We start from the raw sequence: 20318 nt of genomic DNA on the forward strand, positions 1-20318 counted from the left end.
GATCACAGGATCCTGGTGTTTCAGCAGTACTGCCAAATGCAAATGTTTCCCCACCTGTGATGTATTCACAGGCAGAACACTCTTACTGGAATCACCACTTTGAAACTAACGCACATCAGCTCTCTTCTTTTCTTACACAGAGTTATTATTACTCATGAATTATCATCACCAGTCCTTCACTGATAAGGGACAGATCCAGCCAAAAACTCAAACCTTATTGTCTTCAACAGAAATATTTCTCATCATTACAGAATACAGAATTAACCAAGTTGAAAAGGACCTTTGAGATCATCCAATCCAACCTATCACCCAACACCATCACTGTAATTATTACCAAGAGGAGATCGAATTAAGAGCTCTCCTACTAATGTTTCTTCAAGATTAGCTCTCTGGTGGCATAGCTGCTAGTCCAATACTGTTTTTTTTTTACCCTGAAGCACACTTGGCTGTATCTAAATAAGGAGTAATGCCTTAACTCCTAATTTCCTTCCAATCACAAATTCCAGGTAACCTCTGTACACCAATAAGGTGATAGGGGTCAAGAGCAGAATAAATCACTGTGCTGCTTCCTTCTTCCATTGAAAGGGCATGCTGGCATTCAATGGAAATAGAAGGAAGCAGCTCTAAACCAGCAGAAGAAGATAATCAACCATGCAATACCTTGCCACAGGGCAGTGCAAATGACAAAAACTCAAGTGACAGACTCAAGGTGCAATTGAACAATTTCATGGAAGAAAAACTCCTTTAGGATAACTGAATATACAGAAGACACATTTGACTCAAGAAAGCCCTTGAGCTGCAAGCTGCTGGACACTGAGAGACTAATTGTGAAGTATCACTGTTCCTGTACATCTCATCATACCATCTGCTGTCGAACACTGGTGGAAGCATGGCATCATGCTGGACCTTAAGTCTAACTTCGTATGGCAGCTCTTACATTCTCGTGTCAATGCTTTTACTGGGCATCTTTCAGTATGATTTTACATCAGGTTCACTGCATCCAAGTTACAGTATTTTCTCCAAAGCATTGCTGCTAAATCTGCATCTTCTCCTACCTCCAGTAAGTCAATCATCCGAGTCATCTGGGAGTAGATGAGAACTCTGTGTCCTTGAGATTTCAGCCGTGTCAGCAGCAGGTCAAGAGCATGAAGCTTCCCACTGTCTGTGATCAGACTCTCTTTGTCTAAAGAGAAATGGAAGAAAAGCAGGTAGCTAATAAAGGCCAAACAGATACATGCAACAACCGACGCTTCCCTGGCATTTCACTGCATTATAATCCCTGAAGTAACGAGTTGTGATGCAAGGATCTGCAAGGCTCCTTCTGGCTGCCACGAGCACACTGCTAACAATAACTTTTGTTTGGTGGGATGGGAGTGTATGAATAGATCCTTGGCAAAACCTCATCACAGACTGATCTCCTCATGAGTACAGCCTCAGTTAAATAAGAATAGAATAGAATACACCAGGTTGGAAGAGACCTTCAAGATCATCGTGTCCAACCCATCAACCAATCCAACCCACCTGAACAACTAACCCATGGCACCAAGCACCCCATCAATCTCCTCCTGAACACCTCCAGTGATGGCGACTCCACCACCTCCCCAGGCAGCCCATTCCAATGGGCAATCACTCTCTCTGTATAGAACTTCTTCCTAACAGCCAGCCTAAACCTCCTCTGGCACAGCCTGAGACTGTGTCCTCTTGTTCTGGTGCTGGTTACCTGGGAGAAGAGACCAACCTCTGTCTATCTACAACCTCCCTTCAGGTCGTTGTAGAGAGCAATAAGGTCACCCCTGAGTCTCCTTCTCTCCAGGCTAAGCAGCCCCAGCTCCTTTCTTTGCACAGCCATTTCACTCATCTAAGGGGTGCATCCTGATCAGATCTACAACCACAATGTGCCTTGACAGCTGATGAAACTTTTCTGCACTTCACACATTAAAATGCTGTCCTCTGGACGTTTGCTGCGGAGCCTTAGACATACGCTCCACAGATCTAGTTTCAAGATCAAATCCCTCAGCAACACGGAAAGTGAAGTCCTCTACGTCACTGTAAAGGAACAGCCTCTTTACAGCACTGCCTTAACTTTTCTTTTTCTCCCCTGCCCTCCACTTTTTGGGTTTCTTTGTTTGTTTAAGCAGTGTTTCCACACGGCAATCTTTTAAGCCGCTTGAGATTTTATACTTGGTGTCCTCTCTATTCCAGCACCGCTCGTCAAGTATTTTGCAGGAAGGAGACCTTCCTGTTTGTACATTCTGTACATAAACTTCAGTAAACAATCCATTGCTGTTGAAAGAGGACGAAGAGGAGTTTTCTTCCAAAAAAAATGATCTGCTGGAAAAGGCCACTGAGGATTCTGTATTCTTTGGGATGCCTGAATTTAGGTTTGCAGCCAAAGCGGAAAGTCGATAACTGCAGATGGTGCAGGCTAGTGCAGAATCCAAACACTTGCAACATGTCTGGCAGGTACCATTCTCAAATGTCTAGCAGGTAACACTTCTGCACATTTCTCCTTGCACAGACTGAATTAGCTGATGAGCTGAAGGAAATGCAGCTTTCTCGAAGGCAGCTAACTGACAGCACAGTATACTGATTTTAAAAAGATTGATCTATAGTGTGTATAAATATATATAAAATTAATTCATTCATCTGAGCACCACACATTTCAATACAGCTAAACCCAGGTTTCTACTTGTGGAACAGAGGAGTGCAGATCACACAAGAGAGCTCCTCAAAAGCTCTTAGAATAGAATAGGATAGAATAAAGTAGAATAGAATAGACCAGGTTGGAAGAGACCTTCAAGATCATCGTGTCCAACCTATCAACTAATCCAACCCACCTAATCCCACCAAGCACCCCATCAAGTCTCCTGAACACCTCCAATGATGGTGACTCCACCACCCCCCCAGGCAGCCCATTCCAATGGGCAATCACTCTCTCTGTATAGAACTTCTTCCTAACAGCCAGCCTAAACCTCCCCTGGTGCAGCCTGAGACTGTGTCCTCTTGTTCTGGTGCTGGTTGCCTGGGAAAAGAGACCAACCCCCACCTGGCTACAACCTCCCTTCAGGTAGTTGGAGGGAACAATAAGGTCACCCCTGAGTCTCCTCTTCTCCAGGCTAAGCAACCCCAGCTCCCTCAGCCTTTCCTCATAGGGCTGTGCTCCAAACCCCTCCCCAGCTTTATTGCCCTTCTCTGGACACCTTCCAGCAAGTCAACCTCCTTCCTAAACTGAGGGGCCCAGAACTGGACACAGGACTCAAGGTGTGGCCTAACCAGTGCAGTGTACAGGGGCAGAATGACCTCCCTGCTCCTGCTGGCCACACTGTTCCTGATGCAGGCCAGGATGTCATTGGCCCTCTTAGCTGCCTGGGCACACTGCAGGCTCATGTTCAGCCTACCATCAACCAGTACCCCCAGGTCCCTCTCTTCCTGGCCGCTCTCCAGCCACTCTGACCCCAGCCTGTAGCACTGCATGGGGTTGCTGTGGCCAATGTGCAGAACCCGGCACTTGGATGTGTTGGATGTGTGCTCTTAGGAACACAGCAGGCAACAGCATCCACAAGTGGCCAAGTGCAGCAACATGGCACAGAGGGCTGAGTTTGATTTCTGCACATGCAACCAAGAGTTTGGCAAGAAAAACAGGAAACCAGTTGTTGTCCTATACTGGATTCAAAAGATTATTTGAAACAACCTGGCTGGGTTGAGCCCACCTTTTGGAAAGGCTGTAAAATCCAGCAAGTGGTCTGGAAAAAAACTCTAATGAGATTTCAGGGTGTTTAAAAAACCATTCCTGCAGGGAGGGGGTTCAGAGTCGTGACCCCTTTCTATTTTCAAAGGGCATTTGGCACTGTTCAAGGTTCTTCCTTCGAAGAAAGGTTTTTACCAACAGAAGAGAACTCTGTGCTAGCAGAGACATGCACAATATCCAGTGACTTGTGTAAAAACAAGGCATGCTTCCCTCCTATCCTTCCAACAGTGAGGAAAAACTTGTCAACAACACTCGTATCCAGAAACATGGTGGACTCTATTGTTTCAGTATGTCAGTCAAGATCTCTTTCAAAAACATCCTTTAGCTTCAATATAAATAAAGGATGTGATGCTGGAATTAGTGGGATCTACAGTAGGATGCTTTCTGAAAGTATTGCTTAAAATTCTTAGCTATTATATTTGCACCATAAGCAGTGCTGTGAACGCTCCTTTGGGAACATCAGAGTCATGCTCCTGCAGTTCACTAGCTAAGAATCCAAGGCAAGAGAGCTCTGCTCTTTCATGCATGTCTGCTTAGCTAGCTGTCACTTTTTTACCCCCAATATGCTCTCCCTTTTGATGGTGATCTTGTTGCTTTGCCACATTGTTGCTTGTATCATTAGTAACTATCTTATGGATTCCCTCAATCAGAGAGCCAATCACAGTATCACAGTATCACAGTATAACTAAGGTTGGAAGAGACCCCAAGGATCATCGAGTCCAACCTGTCTCCACAGACCTCACGACTAGACCATGGCACCAAGTGCCACGTCTAATCTCCTCTTGAACACCTCCAGGGACGGTGACTCCACCACCTCCCCAGGCCCAAGGAGATGCTGCAAAGAAAATCCCAGACCACAGCTCAGGCTGGCATTTGTTCTAAGGGCAGCACAGTGGATAATGACACACTCATGCCTAGAACAGAACCTGGTCTCAATTACATACAAATGGGTCACAACAACCCCATGCAGCGCTACAGGTTCAGGTTGGAGAGGGTGGAGAGCAGCCAGACAGAAAGGGACCTGGGGGTACTGATTGACAGCTGGCTGAACACAAGCCAGAAGTGCGTCCAGGAGGCCAAGAAGGCCAATGGCATCCTGGCCTGCATCAGAAATAGTGTGGCCAGCAGGAGCAGGGAAGTCATTGCGCCTCTGGACTCAGCACTGGTTAGGCCACATCTTGAGTCCTGTGTCCAGTTCTGGGCCCCTCAGTTTAAGAAGGACATTGAGACTCTTGAACATGTCCACAGAAGGGCAACGAGGCTGGGGAGAGGCCTTGAGCACAGCCCTGTGAGGAGAGGCTGAGGGAGCTGGGATTGTTTAGCCTGGAGAAGAGGAAGCTCAGGGGAGACCTTATTGCTCTCTACAACTACCTTAAGGGAGATTGTAGCCAGGTGGGGGTTGGTCTCTTGTGCCAGGCAACCAGCACCAGAACAAGAGGACACAGTCTCAAGCTGCACCAGGCAGGTGCAGGCAGGCAGGCTTGAGGGGAGGAGAAAGTTCTTCACAGAAAGAGTAATTTGCCATTGGAATGTGCTGCCCAGGGAGGTGGTGGAGTCACTGTCCCTAGAGGTGTTCAAGAGGGGAATGGCCATGGCACTTGGTGCCACGGTTTAGTAGTCATGAGGTGTTGGGTGACAGGTTGGACTTGATGATCTCTGAGGTCCTTCCCAACCTTACTGCTTCTATGATTCTATGAAATAGTTAACAAAGTTAAAAAGGAACTTCCAACTCAGGCAATCAACTACAAATGGCAATGACTTATGGCTATTTGGTTTTAAAACACATGTATGGAAGCCAAAAGCTCTGCACAGCAGGAATGTTTACACAAAATGTTATCTTTCCTTGAAATCCATACAGCCATGACGCGCTAGTTTTACTCTCTGGTCAGCTTGCTTGTTGTTTCAGAATAAATTAAACTGAGCAAAGCACCATGAGAAGTCTAGATATCCATGACAAAGTAACACAGTGATTAACCAAAAGCCATCTGACTGGAAGGAAACTGAGAGAACAAACAGGGCCTGCTCAAAAGGAAAAAAATCAACCTCCACTGACTACATTAACACATTAGCAAGCTCTTCCAGAAGCAAAGTTTCTCACACAGGAGGGAATTAAAGTCTGGTAACTGAAAGTGCTGCTTGTCCTTTGCTGATGGCTGCCTAGTTCACCATAGTCTAAGTTACTATTTTTAAAGAGCAATGAAATGCAAATCACAAGTAAAGAACTTATTTGCATATGGTCTGGGAATCTGAAAAGTTAACAAGTTGTTAGCAGTTCATAATTTGCCCAACACTGCAGAAGAGCAGGCTGCACTGGTGAGAAAGAGGGGTGTTTTTTTAGGAAAGCAAATCAGAAACAAAGAGATTTATCATCTCTGGAAGAGAAAACCATCTGACCCTAACCTGGCATCTTCAAGTGTGCTATCTTGGTACCATTGTGTTTTCCAAGATCAAGCATTTTGCATGCTTAAAGCCTGCCACCTAGTGCTTCCCAGGCCAGGATCTGGGAAGTGCTAGCAGAAAATGTACTTCTTTATTCATCCCATCCTCAGAAAACAACACAAATTATTCAAGAGAGTGTTTCTCTCACTTTTGTTTATCACTCCCTTATACCTCAGAGGGGGGAAAAAAGGCAATTTCTTTCTTTTTTAAACAGGATTACCAAAATCTGCGATTTTGCCTTTTCTGCTCTTCATGACTGGTGAAGATTTCCCATGAAATGCTTTGAATGTTGTTATTTCTTTCATCTAAGAGCACCAAAGAACTTGTAACAAGTTTAAGCCAGCTAGGACACAACAGGTCCTGGGATGCAAGTCAAAGAACTCTCCTCCCTAGGATGCAACTTTGGGGTTGTTTGGTACTGCATGAAATAAACAAGAGAACGAATCCAAAGGGAAAGCAAGTGGCAAATCCCATTGTGTGGCTCTCAGTCTGACAAAAACCTCAAAAAGCAGTGATACACACATCAATTATCTCACAAGAGCACACAGTAGGATCCTATAGCCTGGGAAGAAAAGCTACAAATGATTATTGACTCCAAATAACCCTTGTCAGGAGCTCTGGCTGATGAGTGTAGCTGGGCACACGGCTCTCTGGAGAATGAGAAAGAGTGCCTCTGGACATGCAAAAAGCAGAGGAAAGAGAGATAAAGCCTGGGTTGCAGTTGACACCCCTGGTTCCCCTCCCGACAGTCTGCACGGCACAATGGGGTCAGTGAGGAGCTAGCTGGCTCTCACAGTAAACAGCCAGTGAGGCCGGTGCTTTTTATCGATGCTAAAAGGACTCAGACACTTCCTGCCATTTAATCCAGGACCATTTTTCTTTCAAAGAACAGGAAAAGCCTCAAGAGATTCCCACAGTGATCGCAGCTGAGCCTGCTGCCAGGGTACTGGGAACACTGAGTTTGGGAGAGGATAGACCAGGGTTAGGCAAGAGAGGTGTCCCCTTTTCCTCTTGTCACCCATTTACTGCAGACCTTCCCAGCTGCTGTTCCATTTGCTTGCAAATGCCTCCTTCAGCACATCAGGCACTTTCTGCAGCATGCCTGCTCCTGCGTGCATAAACACAGCTGACCTGTTGTGGTGTGTGCCCTCTCCTCTGAGTAAGTTTAGGTTTGAATGCCACTTACCACCTAAATAAACCAGCTGTACAAAACTGCCTGTTTTTCCTAACCCTCCTTGAGCAACATCTCCTGAATTAAGCAAGTCTTACACTCATCCTAACCACTTTCTGAACCAAATCCTGTTGCGCTCGGATAACAATTTGCCTAATCTTGCACCTACTCACTCACTCCTGAAAGCTTCTTCTGCCCTATGAAGTCCTCCATAGATTTTTGCTTATCACAAAGTCATCAGCTTAAAATGGAAGTATTTTCAAGAGAATGCAGCCCACTGTCTATTCTACATCAGCTACTTTTCTTCCTTTCTCTACTTATGCCTTCCACCTTAATGAATCCCTTCACTCCTTCCCTCCTTTCTGCTACACAGAGTAATTTTCTCTTTCCACATAATTGATAAATAGGTCAATGAATTCCTGAAGAAGCTATAAAATCAGCAACTATCACTCATGGAAAATGATTTCTCCATTACACAGAGACAAATGTGCATGGGCTTCAAATGACTTCAAGTAGTTATGAGGTACCTTCTTAAACCAGACTGTAGCAAGCAAAAGGCCATTTTCCTTCTACTGTACTAACTTCCCGTGCCAAACATCCTTGACCCAAAAGGGTCTGGGAATAACTTAGCATCTGGCAGTGTAAGCTGTTTTTCCTCTTGGCTATCTCTCAGATCTCTAGTGCTTTCTGCAGATAGCTCACTGCTCAGGACCACCTTCCGACAGTCAGTACATCCAGCCCATCAAAGTCATTGCAGCATCAGCAGTCAAATTCTAGCAGGTCTTGGATTATTTTAGTCTAATTCTAGTGGGGGGAAAAATGAAGTGCATTTGCTTTACTAGTACACTGGTACCTTTTCCCTACTTTACCAAGAAATATGAATAATTATTCTTCATTCCAGCTGAAACACAGTAAATCCCTCATGCCTTGCTTTCCTGGCCACTTTCCTCTGAACTCGGTCCCCAAACCCTTCTTATGGCAGACTACTACATGTAATATTTATCCTTCCACGAGGTAACCAAGAAAAGATCTCTTTGGTCAATATGAAGGTCTTCCAGTGTACTGGGAGGCAAGGTGCGACTGCTACTTTTCTTGCAATCTTATCTCCAACCTCAAACCAATATTTAGTTGTGAGAGTAGCCTGTGCTTTAATAATCACATCCAGGTTTGCAGTGGATTTGCTCAGTATCTACTGACAGTTTCACTCCAGACAGAGGATACGAAATCACAATGTCTTTTATGATATTGGTGTTAACTTCCACTTAGGAAAACCAAATGCATAACCACCATTCCCCTCTCAAAGAGCCCAGAATCAAGCATTATGACCACTGAAGAGCAGATGTTCTCACTGATCTCATCACTGTGCCATAACAAGCTCCAAACTTACCTGGTATCCTGATGAAAGACCAGCCGTTCTGAGGCCTGATCCCTAACAGCCCTCCTGGATACTCAGGGAAGAACCTGGAGCATTGCTTCATCCAGTCAGCTGCTAGCTCTGGGGATCCATGGAGGACACATTGCTTTGCTTCAAGACTTCCTCCTTCCTTTAGTGCCCTGTGCTCATACTCTGCACTTCGGTCATTGCAGTAGACCTCCAGTGGCACAGCTGTTACCTACAAGGAAAACAACAATATTCTTGTTCAGATTTCCCCTCATCCCCAGGATCAAATTTTAGAAGTCAAATTATTGTGACAACTCAGAAATGGAAAACAATCTTGGATTGGCTTAAAATAAGCAAAGATGTGATATGTCCACACACCACACCCAGAAAATCTTATGAATGGCCAAGCATGGGCCATGTGCCTTCTGATAAACAGCACCTTGTGCCAACTGCTAAAGCTGAAAGTAGAAGGATAACATCCTTGTTGCACCTCCTGTTTTCCCTAGAGTTCAATATTTTTGCTGTTCACAATCAAATACTTGCCTAACAGGGATGACATTCATATATCATCCTTAACAGAAATTCATTTGATAATTTATTATTAGGAAGATCCATAAATTTGCAGGGGGCAGGGAAAGAACAGGAAATCTGCCCTGTTTTGGAACATCTTATTTCTTGGGCTTGACAGATCACCTGAGCAGAAGTGGGCCACAAAAACAGTGCAAGTGAACATAGGGCCATAGCATGCTATGAGTCCTATGCCCTATTACCTGCTCCAGCAGATACAGCCCAGCTGGACAGATCAGTGTTGCAAACACAAGAACTCTGATTTCACACCATGGCAGCTATTCTGGAATGGCTCCATCACTTTAACTCCCCCTGCTTTGCCTCACCCACTCAAATCTGGACAGAGCAGGTAAGGTTGATGTCAGTCAAACAGTTACAGCCCAGTGGCTGTAAGGTGCTTGAGTAAAGGGTTCAACTCCAGCAGACAAGGCTGCCCTTTGTACAATCTAGAGCACTTGGGGAGAAACAACAGCAGGCACCAGTACAGATTTGAGGTCATCCTGCTGGAAAGCAGAAAGACCTTGAAGTCTTAGTGGACAGTAAGTTATCCATGGGACAGCAATGTGCCTTTGTGGCCAAGAAGGCCAATGGTATCCTGGGGTGCATTAGTAAAAGAGTGTCCAGCAGGTCTAGGGAGGTTCTCCTGCCATTCTAATCTGCCCTGGTGAGACCACACATGGAATACTACATCCAGTTTCAGGCTCCCCAGTTCAAGACAGAGATCTACTGGAGAAGGTCCAGTGAAGAGCTATGAGGATGATTAAGGGACTTGAACATCTCTCCTATGAAGAAAGACTGAGAAAACCAGGACTGTTTAGTCAGGAGAAGAGAAGGCTGAGAGGGGCTCTTATTAATGTCTATAAATATCTGAGAGGTGGGTGTCAAGAGGAAGGGGACAGGATCTTTTCAGTGGCACCTAGTAATAGGACAAGGAATAATGGAAGTAAGATAGAACACAGGAAGTTCCACCTCAACACAAGGAGAAACTTCTTTACTGTGAGGGTGACAGAGCAGTGGGACAGTGCCCAGAGAGGTTACAGTATCACAGTATCACCAAGGTTGGAAGAGACCTCAAAGATCATTGAGTCCAACCTGTCACCACAGACCTCATGATTAGACCATGGCACCAAGTGCCACGTCCAATCCCCTCTTGAACTTGTGGAGTTTCCTTCTCTGTGGGGTTGGATCCAATGATCTCTGGAGGTCCCTTCCAACCCCTAGCATTCTATGATTCTTTCTCTCATCTCTCCCTTACCAGGGTAATGGACAACCTCAAGATACCGAAGCAATAAACCCAAAAGTGTAACACAGCCATGGTACATACCAGGACAGCCTGCCTCTGCTGGGTTTCTCTTATGATACTCCTCCAAGAGTCAAACCACAGGACCCAAAGCAAATACCACAACTGCTACATTTTCACTCAAATATCAGCACACACCAATTCACTACCCAGCACAAACCCTCTTCCAATAAAAATGCAGATTGCCAACTTCTTCCTCCCACCTCTTCTGAATAGAATTCTGTTTGGGGCCAACATTTTGGGGTAAACATTTACAAGCCATTTCTAACCTAATCTAGAGAAGAAAGCTGGTAACCACTTTCACATAGCATCCAGAGACTTAATAACATATTGTAAACTCACTTAGAAAATGAAACTAAAAATCAGACAATTAACCTTACAGCATGGGCTTAAAACAGAGAGAAGTACTAAGTTTGCAGTGCTTTGTTGGCTTCTTCACCAATACAGGAAGCCAATAAGTCACTACTTTAGCAGTCATTGTTGCTTTTATTTCAGAAGTACAATTAAAACAGACCATCCATTGAGTCCAGTAAGTTAAAAACCTTGTCATGAACCCTAATGCTGTGCAAAGGAACACATTGCCCAGGGACTATGGAAAGTAAGGTAACAGACAAAAAGGAACACAGAGGCAACCAAACCTGTGGAAGTTTTCACATTTTGAAGTGGAATGAAATGCACAGGAAGCAACAGTAGAGGAGTCTGTAGGGTTTGATGGTGAACAGTTAAGTAGCTGAGCTTCTGGAAAATGGAGAAAGGGTAGGGACTGGCTTGATAATGGGATAACTGGAAGCTGGAAAGCAGTAGAAGAACCTTTTACTGCAGCCAAAAGGCTTTTATGTATTTGAAGGAGGATGAATTTTTTGCTCCAGCTTACTCTGGTGTGACACAATTAACTGATGGGAATAAGGTATTGTCATTTGCATGATAAAATAGTATACATTTTAATGGCTTAACTAAATTACAAGAAACAAAAAGGGGTTTAATATCAACAGTGTTAAATGCTGCACTTCAGAACTGCAAGATGAAGAGAGCATTCCATGCCTCAGGACAGACTGCCTGGTTAATTTCTATTCTATTCTAATCTTAGAGGCTGGCTGAGTATTACCAGCTAACTCAAAGTAAAAGATATCAAGCCACATCTTCTCAGTGGAAGCCTGTGATCTGTGATCCCCTCCCATTTTGCAGCTCATCTCATAGGAATCTCACAGAGATTCATTTTTGCAAGGGTATATCAATTGTTTAAACAGATTCATAGAATAGAATAGACCAGGTTGGAAGAGACCTTCAAGATCATTGAGTTCAACCTATCATCCAACACCACCTAATCAACTAAACCATGCAACCAAGCACCCTATCAAGTCTCCTCCTGAACACCTCCAGTGATGGTGACCCCACCACCTCCTTGGGCAGCCCATTCCAATGGGCAATCACTCTCTCTGTGTAAAACTTCCTCCTAATCTCCAGCCTAAACCTCCCCTGGTGCAGCCTGAGACTGTGTCCTCTTGTTCTGGTGCTGGTTGCCTGGCACAAGAGACCAAACCCCACCTGGCTACAACCTCCTTTAAGGTAGTTGTAGAGAGCAATAAGGTCACCCCTGAGTCTCCTTCTCTCCAGGCTAAGCAACCCCAGCTCCCTCAGTCTCTCCTCATCGGGCTTGTGTTCCAAGCCCCTCACCAACTTTGTTGCCCTTCTCTGGCCATGCTCCAGCAAGCCAACACAATGGGAGTAGATAACAAAGTAAGATCAGAAAGCATATCAAAAAGTCTCAGCAGCGACAGTCAAGTTCATGTTTTGCAAGATGCCAAGAGCTACCTTAAAACCTGACTGACTTACAGCCCAGTGCACATCATCACATGAAACCCTGCACACTGAAAGTGCCTGCCTTAGGAAACTGCACACACTCCCAGTACTTACTAGATAGCATCAGAGTTGATGCCATCTTGTGCTGCCATCTGCAGTCAAAGCTGGGAGAGAGCAGAACCCCTCCAAGCAAGGCCTTGCTGCCTGAACACTGAAGCTCACCACAACAATGGTATAGAATAGAATAGAATAGAATAGAATAGACCAGACCAGGTTGGAAGAGACCTTCAAGATCATCGTGTCCAACCTATCATCCAACACTACCCAATCAACTAAACCATGGAACCAAGCATCCTGTCAAGCCTCGCCCTGAACACCCCCAGCGACGGCGACCCCACCACCTCCTCAGGCAGCCCATTCCAGTGGGCAATCACTCTCTCTGTGTAAAACTTCCTCCTAACCTCCAGCCTTAACCTACAGACTTAGGTTGTTCCTTGTAAAGGGCACTATTAACCATCACATTTCAGTTCACATTTCTAGACTGCCACAGATATTCTTTCTGGCAGAGACAGTCTGTCATATGTATTTCCAGGACACCCAGGACCAGCAGCTGATACACACGAAACCAGAATAAGGCTAACTTCTGACACAGGAACATAGCTAGGATTTTTAAAAGGCAAAAAATACCACCACCACCACCAAACCAGCAAGGATTTTTAAAGGACAAACACATTTCCAGGGCAGAACTTTCCATCTTTTGCATGGCCTTAAAAAAACAGAGGAAAAAAAACCCCAAACAACAATCAATCAATCAACCAATCACATTTCTAAAAGCAATTTAAAAAGCCTTCCAGTTAAAGCTTGTCCATGCTTCTCCTGTCTCCTTTTGTTCATGGAACAGTTTTTCAACTTCATGCTTTTTTTTTCCAGGTTTGCTTTTGGGGTTTGACTTGTAACAGAAAAAACCCAACAGGGTGACCTTAGCACTAAACCCTCCTATGCCAACACATTCTTGCCAATCAAACTGAATGTAACAGTTGTGGTTAGGAAACATAAATAAACCATGAAAAAAGTAGATAGGGCTATATGAATGCATTAGCACCTTACATTCAGTACCTTAGTTTAGTTAGGGTCATTGCAGAATGCTTCCTGAGTCCTTCACATTGCTCCAAGCAAAGTTAACCTTTCAGATGTGAGCTACCCAAACACACTTCTGACCACAAAGACCTCCGGCACGCTGGGATCTACTGAACTACTAAACTAAAACAAGCAATACTTGCCTAAATGGAATTAAACAGCTAAATGGAATGAAACACCTCTGTGCCTGGAAAGATCATGGAGCAGATCCTCCTGGAGGCACTACTGACTCAGAAGAAGAGTGAAGAGGTGATTTGGAACAGTCAGCATGGCTTCACCAAGGGCAAATCCTGCCTGACCAGCCTGGTGGCCTTCTATGAACAGGTCACAACATTAATAGCTGAGGGGCAAGCAGCTGATGTCGTTTACCTGGACCTGAGCAAAGCCTTTGACACTGTCCTGCACCACATCCTGGTCTCCAGACTGGTGACACATGGGTTTGATGGGTGCACCACAAGATGGATAAGGAACTGGCTTGATGGCTGCACCCAAAGAGTGGCTGCCAATGGCTCCATGTCCCAGTGGAGGACAGGGACAAGCAGAGTCCCTCAGGGATCAGTCCTGGGACCAGGCTTGTTCAACATCTTTGTGGGTGCCATGGACAGTGGCACTGAGTGCACCCTCAGCAAATTTGCTGATGACACCAAGCTGTGTGGTGCAGCAGACAGGCTGGAGGGAAGGGAGGCCATCCAGAGGGACCTGCACAGGCTGGAGAGATGGGCACAAGCCAACCTCATGAGGTTCAATGAGACCAAGTGCAGGGTCCTGCATCTGGGTCGAGGCAATCCCAGGCACAAATCCAGGCTGGGCAGGGACTGGCTGGAAAGCAGCCCTGAGGAGAGAGACTTGGGGGTGCTGGGGGATGAGAAGCTCAACATGAGCTCTCAGTGTGCACTTGCAGCCCAGAAAGCCAATCAGATCCTGGGCTGCAGCAAGGGAAGTGTGGCCAGCAGGGCAAGGGAGGTGATTCTCCCCCTCTGCTCAGCTCTGGGGAGACCCCACCTGGAATACTGCCTCCAGTTCTGGAGCCCCTATTCCAAGAGGGATCTGGAGGTGCTGGAAGGTGTCCAGAGAAGGGCCATGAGGATGAGCAGAGGGCTGGAGCACCTCTCCTATGAGGACAGACTGAAGGAGTTGGGGCTGTTCAGTCTGGAGAAGAGAAGGCTCCCAGGTGACCTCATTGTGGCCTTCCAGTATCTGAAGGGGGCCTACAAGAAGGCTGGGGAGGGACTTCTCAGGATCTCAGGGAGTGATAGGACTAGGGGGAATGGAATGAAGCTGGAGGTGGGGAGATTCAGGCTGGAGGTGAGGAGGAAGTTCTTCCCCATGAGAGTGGTGAAGCCCTGGAATGGGTTGTCCAGGGAGGTGGTTGGGGCCCTGTCTCTGGAGGTGTTTAAGGCCAGGCTGGATGAGGCTCTGGCCAGCCTAATCTAGTGTGGGGTGTCCCTGCCCATGGCAGGGGGGTTGGAACTAGATGATCCTTGTGGTCCCTTCCAACCCTGACTGATACTATGAATACAGGAATACAAGATTCATCCTCCCAGTTACTTGAGGCCTGTCTGTACTCCAGAAAACTGCCTACATAGAAAGAGAACTACAGCACTGAAGCCCCTCCTCAGCTGCTACATAAGCACACGCTCCTATCCCTATCATTCACTCCATTAACTTCCCCAATATCCATGGCAGGTCAAACACCAACAGAAGGCTAAGGTTTCTGACAACATATGTGCTCTTTCTGCTGCTTCAGGTCTTCCACACTCCTGCCAAATGCTTGTAACAAGCGTAAAATTAAGCCTTTGTATTCCTAGAAACAAAAAGCCATGCCTCCACTTCATTTTTATACACCAGCCAAGCCAAAACAAGCAACTTGTATTCACTAGAATGTGTCAGCTGTCATCTCTCCTCATCTTTCCCTTCCCTTTGCTATGTAGCCTTCTGAGCCCCTCTCCTCCCTTTCTAACGTATAGGAAATATTCAACACATTCATCTGCACTGCAAATGCAAGGGGCATCAAATCAAAGGAATCTGAAGAAGTCGCAATTTTCACAACTTGTTCTCAGAATAACTGCCTGTTCTTGACCCAAGTAGTGTGTTGTGACTGGGAAGGGATCTGTCATTCTGAGAATTCAGTTGGATTCCTGGCCCCTAGAGCTACAAGCAGAGATGAACTCAGCTCAAGGCAGAGCAGCAGGCAGCTGGTAACCAAAGCCTTATTTGCCACCTTCCCTTCTCCAGCTGCCAATATGTAACTGCACATGCAGCCTCATTTGAGAAAGCCTACAGCAGTAACACCAACTGTAACTAGGAATAGAGCATCTGGCTAGCCTGCTGATGCAAGCACATTTTGTCCAGCTTTCTCAGGATGCACCGCCACGGAATGAAAAAAGCAGCCAGTGACTCACAGAGGTCTCTTGTGTCAGCCCAGGAACCTCCAGAGAAAAGTAATTTGAAAATGCAGCTAATAGTTGAAGGGCAGTCCCAAGCAGAGCCACTTAATATCCAAAACATTCAGAAAATGACAACTCATTAATCCTTGCATACTGCAATTCGATGCTTCCCTTCCAGAGCACCAGCTGATGCAATGAGAGAAAACCAACACCCTGCTCAAAAAAACTTTGCTCTACAGTCCCCTTTTGTCATCAGAGTTGACCAAACAAGGTCTGAGGAGGAGAGAAAGTGAAATGTCTGTGTCTCAGAATAACTCCTGTTGGGTGCATCTTACAACATCCCTTTTCCCTTCAGTCCACAGGAGAGTCACTTCCCCTATGAAAAATCCCACTATTGAATACTGCAGCGAAAGGATATCCTCACAACAGTTTTACCCAACCAAAAGAAACTAATAGATCATCCTGTTCCTAGCACACAATTCTAGCAAGATTTAAAACACAATAGGGGAAAAGAGCCACATAATTTACAACTCCACTTGGACTTACCCGTGGGCTGGCTATGCACAGGAAGGACGGCAGCTCAGTCACCTGGCAGCACCGTACACATGAGGTAGCTGATCTCCTTCGATATATGACGTGGTCTGAATAGCCAGTAACTGCTTTACAGTGGCTACTGAACACAAGGTTCTGCAAAGAAAATTTAAATCAAGAAGTCACTGTCTCTGCAAAGGACAAAAATCCTGTTAAATCTTGCAATCACCCAAGAGAAAACACAACAGACGTTCACCGAGTAGTTCGCTCTGAAAGAAGAAACTCTACGCATCTCCTGCAGGGACAATGGACAGAGCTCTCTGTAACTACCAGGACATTTCAATCCTGACATGGCTGTGATCAGAACAGCTCATATCAATACTTGCTTCTATGCTCAGCTGGAGCACAAGCCCTATGAGGAGAGGCTGGGGGAGCTGGGGTTGTTTAGCCTGGAGGAGGCTCAGGGGAGAGCTTATTGCTGTCTACAACTACCTGAAAGGAGGTTGTAGCCAGGTGGGGGTTGGTCTCTTCTCCCAGGCAAGCAGCACCAGAACAAGAAGCACAGTCTCAAGCTGTGCCTGGGGAAGTTCAGGCTCAAGGTGAGGAAAAAGTTCTTCACAGAAAGAGTTATTGGCCATTGGAATGTGCTGCCCAGGGAGTTGGTGGAGTCACTGTCCCTGGAGGTGCTCAAAAAAGGACTGGACGTGGCATTTGAAGCCATGGTTTAGTTAGTCATGAAGTGTTGGGCGACAGCTTGGACTTGAAGATCTCTCAGGTCTTTTCCAACCTTATTGATTCTATGAGACATGTTTTTCCTTCTTTGGTACTTTTGACTGTAGCTTTTATAACAAAGGCAATATGGGAACATTCCAGTTACTCTGACCCTCAAGATGCTTTCTGGTTACTCCCTTATCTGTTCTGAAGCTTTGGGGGGAAAAAAGAAATTGGGCAGAGGGAAAAAATTAGTCTGGACTGGTATCTGTGGATTTTTCATCTTTTCCCACCCTTTCTTCCTTTGCTGTTGGAAATGGCCCTGAATGTTATCTTGAAGACTTTGGTTACTCACACATATTGTACACATCCAATAGGCAAAACCTGGAATTTGTCACAAGTGTATCTGTGTCCTTTTGACAGAGCACAATGCATTGACTTAAAAGTGGGGGCACTGAGATGACACTGCAGTTTAAAGGAGAGCTCTGTGAAGAGCAGCTGGACTTGACGATCTCAAAGGTCTCTTCCAATTTCAACAGTTCTGTGATTCTAAGATGCTCAACTCCACAGAGAAAAATAACACAAAGATGAATTTTCTTTGCTCTTTTTCTAACTGTAAATATCTGTACCAAACAATGAAACAAACTGCTTAGAGACTGAGACACTTCTGCTACTTTGTTTTTCTTCTGACTCTTCTATATTAAGAACAACCAACTGTTATGTATAACTGTTTTCTTAGTATACAGAGCATTATTCTTCATATTATAGGAAACAAACCAAGACTCTTAACACCATCAAAAGGTAGACCTCTCACTGCATAAGGTCACAGGATGTGCCCTCCTGACAGTTCTAGCAGTTCACTTGACTAAAATCTAAACAGTATGTAAAGCTTTGGCATTGTTCTGCCCCAGTCCCTAATGCACCAACATTAACTGCATGCTACTTTAACCCCAGAGCCTCACAATTTTCTGCAGTCCCAGGGTTTGAAGCTTTAACTGTGACAGAAGCAGACAACTTGTGTATCATGTCGTACACTGGACACACACATAGCTATCTACACATGCCCAAAAATGCTCAAAAGCATCCACAGTAGTTGGCTATTATTGATCATGAATTCTGAGCCCTTTCTATTTCGAGAGGGAGATGTGGTGGGCAAGATGCAAACAGCTAGCACGTATCGTCTGGAACCTGCTGACAAGGGAGAAAAACAGTCTTCCTGTATATAGGTGCTAGCACCACCTAACAAATCAGTCAATCCCAGCATGTAACTTGGTCTTTCAGCTGCCAGTGTGACCTTGTGGTCTAGAGGTAGGAAACATGAAGTTCATACTCCCTGCCTGAACATCTGCTCCTCTATATAAAAGGTGAAAACAGCAAGAGCTGACAACAGCATTCCACTGACACTCAGCAGGGTAAAAAGCACAGGTCAAAGCTTGGGCCACACTGCATAATGTGAAGTGATTCCAAACTCTTACTCAACTGGCAATTCTTTATCAGTAATGCTGGCTTAAGCAACAACTGCTTCACATGTTCACTCCTGTCCCTGCAGAGTCCCTTCTTGTTGGCCTAGCTGTCTGAACTCATTAAGATGTTGATCAAGATGAAAATAAACCCTTGTCCCTCCACTCCAAGTTAGTTTCACCTAAAACAGGCTGTGGGCTGAAACAGCAGTGGGCAAGATAAGGTTGGGAGCACATGGCTGTAGGCAAACAGATGTGAGCACTGGCTCACTCATCTGGGGAGCAGAAACAGTAGCAACAAAGCACCAGCACTGCTGCTGAAATGGGGAAGTCCTTCACCATAATATATTTGTGGTGCTCTTGTGCTGGTTTTATAACTTGTCACACCCCTCCAGAAGCCTATCTAGCTACTTATCTAATCAAAGAACAAATTCAGCAGCCATTAAAATAAGGTTCCTTTAAGTTGGCTGATATAGGGATGTGACAGTGCAAGCCCACATCAGTGAAGGCAGGATTCAGGGGTTGGGAATAAAGAAAGGACAGTAAGAGCCAGGCAGGAAGCATGACTTCCCTCTCAGCAAGAGCAGGCTACTAGACAGATTCACAACTGCTTTAGCTCAAAGTTCCTCTCCACCCCTGGCTCACACACTGGGGATACAGAGGAATCAGTGTTGCATGCAGTCACAAGAGCTTTGCAATGAGCCTTACGACAGCAAGCGTTGGCATACTGATTGTAGCTGCAGGCATTAAGAGGGGTTTGGTAACTTCACTTCCTAGAAATTGAGAATGCCAGAAGTGGATAGAGAGGAAGCTAACAAACTGTAATTCCAAACCCATGCAAGTTTGTTATTTAATTCTCTTTTGGAAGATAGCATCAAAGAGCCATGAAAGGTGGCTTTAGCCCAGTTAGAAGTACCCAGGAAGAAACACAAACTTCCAAGAAAGGATCCAAAATAAGAGAAGAATACTGATTTTATATGCACACAGTCCTAGTAGTAGGTCTTGTACATGGGCATTGATCTTATTTTGCAAGCACCATGCTTCCTGTGCACAAATTATGAACAGGTCACCTAAGAAACACCCCTCTCTGAATTCCCTGACAAACACAGCCATTAAGTATTCATGAACAGAGCAGACACCAGATATAACAGGGACAGCAGAAACCAGCTTCCCACCAGTCACATACATGGAAAAGCCTGGGTAAGGTTACAGAACTCAACACAGCCACAGCTCTGACATGGATCACATACCTTAGTCAACAAAGCCAAGAAGCAAAGAGGAGGATCAGTGAAACACAAAAATATACAACATCCACCACATGGATGCAATCCAAAGCAAGCATTGAAAGAGGCCTTCCTGTATTGCCAGCAGAGTCACACATCAATATGGGTGCCAGCATCCCAACCTCACTTTTTATAGAAAGAAGATTAGGAAAGCAAAGGAGAGGAAGGGTTCACCTCAACAGATCAGGTAGCTTGAAATGAATGTATACAAATTAAATCATGTTGTGGAGGTGCCGAGTAAAGCGAATGAAGCAATCTCACGGGGCAAAGGATTTGTGTGTTTCCATAAAGAAACTAACAATATCTTTAGACAGATGCTCCCTCAGTTTCAGAAAGAAGTGCTAAAAATAAACATGGGGGGTGGTGGTTTTTTTTGTCTAGCAACTTATTTTCATAGCTCCTC

General features: G+C 45.3%; 1 protein-coding gene across 1 annotated transcript in view; it reads right to left on the reverse strand.

The window, feature by feature from the left end:
* The window catches only part of INO80 (INO80 complex ATPase subunit), an 84765-nt gene that overhangs the window by 19791 nt on the left and 44656 nt on the right, over positions 1–20318 (reverse strand). Inside the window, exons 25-27 of the mRNA XM_054161499.1 lie at positions 16477–16617; positions 8746–8971; positions 1056–1183 (exon numbers count right to left, since the gene is read on the reverse strand). Of these exons, the coding sequence (XP_054017474.1) occupies positions 1056–1183; positions 8746–8971; positions 16477–16617 (495 nt within the window). The remainder of the gene's footprint in view (positions 1–1055; positions 1184–8745; positions 8972–16476; positions 16618–20318) is intronic.

This window comes from Dryobates pubescens, chromosome 5, assembly GCF_014839835.1.
Source record: "Dryobates pubescens isolate bDryPub1 chromosome 5, bDryPub1.pri, whole genome shotgun sequence".
NCBI lineage: Eukaryota > Metazoa > Chordata > Aves > Piciformes > Picidae > Dryobates > Dryobates pubescens.